Source organism: Gastrolobium bilobum, unplaced genomic scaffold (assembly GCF_033153095.1).
Source record: "Gastrolobium bilobum isolate Gb01-03AN ecotype WA unplaced genomic scaffold, APGP_CSIRO_Gbil_v1 utg3870, whole genome shotgun sequence".
Lineage (NCBI taxonomy): Eukaryota > Viridiplantae > Streptophyta > Magnoliopsida > Fabales > Fabaceae > Gastrolobium > Gastrolobium bilobum.
The window spans coordinates 748,887-753,615 of NW_026895180.1; the positions used below are offsets into that span (position 1 = coordinate 748,887).

Here is a 4,729-nt window from a genome sequence, read left to right on the forward strand (position 1 = left end):
GGTGATAAAGAAAGAGAAATTAATATAAAAAAATAAATAAATAAAATGATTAGTCTTGAGAAATATTTTTTTCAAATAAGATTTTATTTTTTTATGTCGTTGAAGATGATTATCTCTTATTATATATAGATAACGTGATAGAAATAAAAATATATAATTTTTTATGTGAAAAAAATATGAGATAAGGACTTACGACTTCAACAATAGTAAACGGCGCTTCCACAAGCGACACATAGGAACAAAAACAGCGTAGCAATCGAAGCTTCGAAGGTGACTGAGGTTGCTCCATTACACTCAAATCCAGAAGCCAGAGAGCTGGAAATTTAAAGTGAATCGGGTTCATATTCTTATGGTATGATGCGAGATTGAATATTTGCACAACAAGACAAAATTCACTGGCCGGGAAGTTCAACTTCATGCTTTGGAATACCCGCCGACATTTGTTGCTTGTTCCGCTTTTCATTGTCGTTGAATGGTTTGTTTGGATTAGATTACCTAACTTGTAGATTTGGGAAGTTTTTCTCTTATGCATGTTTCGTACTCCTTAGTTCTATTGTATAACCAATTTGGTAATTCTTGATTTTTTTTTTCTTTTTTTTTTCGATGTGATGTGATTGGTGGGGTTGATCGTTTTAGTTAGAATTTGATGTTTTGGAGGATTGTGGTTGTTTGGGTGCAAAAATTTTCTTATAAAGGCCGAAGCTTGGATGAGATTTTCAACTAAGATTTGTGGGTATTCAAGATCTTTAGTTGATAGCTCCCACCATTTGTACTTGCCTTTGTCAGTGTCATTTGGATCAAAGATGTCTGGAACCAGTGAAGCATATTCAAACGGTTCTCTCCAAAATGTAAACGGTGGTTTAGAAGAGAAGCTTGATGAGCTTCGTCAGCTAATGGGGAAAGTGGATGGTGATCCATTGAGAATAGTTGGTGTTGGAGCTGGTGCTTGGGGTAGTGTATTTACAGCTATGTTGCAAGAGGCTTATGGTGGTTTAAGAGAAAAGGTTCTAATTAGGATATGGAGAAGACCTGGCAGAACTGTTGATAGGGCCACTGCTAAGCACTTATTTGAGGTTATCAATTCAAGGGAAGATGTACTGAGGAGGCTGATTAGGCGATGTGCATATTTGAAATATGTTGAGGGAAGATTAGGTGATCGGGTCCTTCATGCAGATGAGATTTTGAAAGATGGGTTTTGCTTGAATATGATTGATACCCCTCTTTGCCCTCTTAAGGTTGTGACAAACTTGCAGGAGGCTGTTTGGGATGCTGACATTGTTATTAATGGTTTGCCATCAACAGAAACCCGTGAGGTATTCGAGGAAATTAGCAAGTACTGGAAAGAGAGAATCACAGTTCCTGTCATTATTTCCTTGGCAAAGGGTGTGGAGGCTGAATTGGGTCCTGAGCCGCGAATAATAACTCCCACTCTAATGATCAATCGAGCGAGTAAGATACATTTATGTTTATTTCATTACTTGCTTAATGCAGTGGTCTATGTTGCTTGAGTTTTCTGCACTCTGAAGTTTCCTGTTTTTCTCTCTGTATATTTCCTGGAGCATTTGAATGCTTTTTCTAGGCTAAGTTTGTCCTCTTTTAGTGTCACTTAAAACATTTTTTATTTTTTTTTATATAATATGGTTCTGACTAAGCTAAATTTCTCATTTTTTGTTTTTATTTCATTACCCTGGATCTTGAATTTTTAATTCAGTTCAATTTCATTGGCACCTTAATACTAACTAAATGGATTTATTTGTTCATTCCCTTCATTGTGTGATGCCATGTTTTGCAGCTGGAGTCCCCATTGAGAACATACTTTATCTTGGAGGTCCTAACATTGCCTCGGAGATTTACAACAAGGAATATGCAAATGCTCGGATATGTGGAGCAGAAAAATGGAGGAAACCATTGGCAAAGTTTTTGAGACAGACCCACTTTATAGTGTGGGATAATGGTGACCTTGTTACTCATGAAGTTATGGGTGGTTTAAAGAATGTATATGCTATTGGAGCAGGTAAAATTCAGTTTACATTGTTACATTGTAGAGAACAACTTATTAGAAGCCAATCGGTACATGCTGTTTTTAAGCAGGAGAGAGAGAGAGAGAGAGAGAGAGAGAGAGAGAGTATCTTTTTGTGTTCTTGGTGGTAAGTGATAAACATATAGACATCCTTCTTATTAGATATACTTGCAGTGAAAATTTTGTCTTAGGTGATTCCCACTTTCCAGGCTTGTTTATCTTCTTACAATTTTTTTTTAAAAAAATTTAGGAGTCTAGTCTTTTGTATTTTCTCTTGCTAAATATTATTTGGGAAATCTTTGAGATTAGGGATAAAGTATTTAGATGATTTCTACTGGCTAAGTTCGTTCCTATTATTTTTTCCTTACAGAGCAAACTTTGTTGTATTTGCTTTTGAGGCAAATCATTTGTGAGCTGTCAGAGTTTAGGGGAAAGTTATTTATAGCCTTCCAGTTGTAGGAATTTATTGGTTTAGTTAATCCTCACTTTTCAGGCACCTTGCCCTTTTTATAAATTCTTATTTTCTCATTGATGCGGCTTGTTTATTATATTCTCTTCAGCCAGATATCATTGAGAGCTCTTAGAGATTAGGAATTATTTGCTGGCCAACAGTAAGGAATTCTGTCTCTCACTCTGCCTTCTTCTTTGCAGATTTTTGTGAATGTTGAGCACAAAATCTGTTTCCTCATTTGTTACAAATTTATCTCAATACTAGCTGCTAGATAGGAGCTGCATAATCATCATCTTAGACTGATTAGAATTGGTGAAATGATTTTTCCATTGAGCAAATGTAATTAAAAATATATTGATGATCTCTCCACCTATGAGAACAAGTTTTTCTTTAGCAACATTCAGAAGGTGTAATTCTGTTATTTTGTTTCTGTTTTCCTAACTTCAATGATTGATTCCAGCAGTCTTTATCAGATACCAACATTTTGTGAATAAGATTTCAGTTTTCAATTATAATTTTGTATCAGATAGAATAGATTTTATATCAGTTGAGAGGTTGAAATGCTTTCATGTTCAAGTTGGACTCTGTGTCTGGATGTTATTCATGTATTATGCTTCTTTAATGTTGTATTCTTTGAATTCTTTTTATGCTACACCGCATTAAAATGCACCATTAATATTTTCAAATCCTATAGTTTTTATTCATGATTTTCAATTTAACAGGAATGGTTGCTGCTTTAACAAATGAAAGTGCCACCAGCAAATCAGTGTACTTTGCTCACTGTACATCAGAGATGATTTTTATCACTCATCTATTGGCAGAAGAACCAGAGAAACTTGCAGGGCCTCTCTTGGCTGATACTTATGTAACCTTGTTGAAAGGTCGTAATGCGTGGTATGGACAAAATTTGGCCAAAGGGGAATTGAACCTTGAAATGGGTGACAGCATCAAGGGCAAGGGAATGATTCAGGTATCGATTTTGGTCATTCAAAATACCTGTGGTGGATCTTGCTGTCTGATTAGAAAAAAATTATAGATAGTCAATTTCGTTCAAGTTTCTAAGTTGCTGCTTATCAATTATGTTTATTTTGTTTTGCATGTTGTAGGGAGTATCTGCAGTTAAAGCTTTCTATGAGCTACTTAGTCAGTCCAGCTTAAATGTCCTAAATCCTGAAGAAAACAAGCTTGTGGCCCCAGTGGAGCTTTGTCCTATCTTGAAGATGTTATATAAAATACTAATAATTAGGTATAAATTTGCTATCAGTTATATAATTGTTCGAGCTTAGTCCTATTGGAAATATTATTGAAATCAATGGATTATGCTTCCAGTATCATCTAACATACAATAATATCACTGAAGTAATAATGCTATTTGTTGAGATATATAGTCAATGTGGAGTTTATAAAGCCTTGGGCACTCCCACCTTTTGAGCTAGCTTTGGGGTGGTGTATCCCAAGGTTCTTTACATGGTATCAGAGTCTCGTGTCACGGGTTCGATCCTCACCGCCCTCCACTTTCTCTCGTGGAATTTCTTTGTTCGCACAGGTAGGCTGGGCCTGTGCATTGTCCACTCTTCAAGCCCAATGGGCTCTCGTGTGAGGGGGCGTGTTGAGATATATAGTCAATGTGGAGTTTATAAAGCCTTGGACACTCCTACCCTTTGAGCTAGTTTTTGGGGTAGTGTATCCCAAGGTTCTTTACACTATTAATTGTGCAGGGTTATTTTTAGGGGGGGGGGGTACTATATAGAATTTTGCCCTGCAATATAAAAAATGAATCCAGTTATGAAACTAACTCTTTCTATGGTTTTGGTGACCTCTAATCTTCAGGGAATGTCCAGTACAGGCCATTCTTCAAGCATTGCGAGATGAGACCATGAATGATCCACGTGACCGCATTGAGATTGCTCAAAGTCATGTATTTTACAGGCCATCTCTTCTTGGTCAGCAACCATAGAATCCTAGTCTCGTATGGGTTTGGCAGTTTAATTTTGAGAATTGGTGAATGTAAATCTCAGTATCTTTGTGCTGCTCCATTTTTCTTCACCCCTAAAAGAATCTGGAGTCAGCAAAGTTGTGTAGGGATTTGAATGTTGAACTGTGTTGTTCTGGTAACAATTTCTTCAATGTTGGCAATCCACAAGAATTTCCGTCATAAATGACCATTGTTTTAGTTAGATTTTTTAGTTGTGGCAAACTTTAGAGAAGGCATTTTATTATTGTTAAAAAAAATATTCATATGAAACCCGGGCTTGAGA

General features: G+C 36.2%; 1 protein-coding gene across 1 annotated transcript; it reads left to right on the top strand.

Moving 5' to 3' along the window:
• The first annotated feature begins 257 nt into the window (after window positions 1-257).
• On the top strand, window positions 258-4,507 carry LOC133297982 (probable glycerol-3-phosphate dehydrogenase [NAD(+)] 1, cytosolic). Its single transcript, XM_061497225.1, has 5 exons — window positions 258-1,449; window positions 1,793-2,014; window positions 3,194-3,441; window positions 3,578-3,717; window positions 4,302-4,507. Exons 1-5 carry the CDS (start codon window positions 708-710, stop codon window positions 4,426-4,428), a joined length of 1,479 nt encoding a protein of 492 aa, XP_061353209.1. The 5' UTR covers window positions 258-707; the 3' UTR covers window positions 4,429-4,507.
• Window positions 4,508-4,729: the final 222 nt, after the last annotated feature.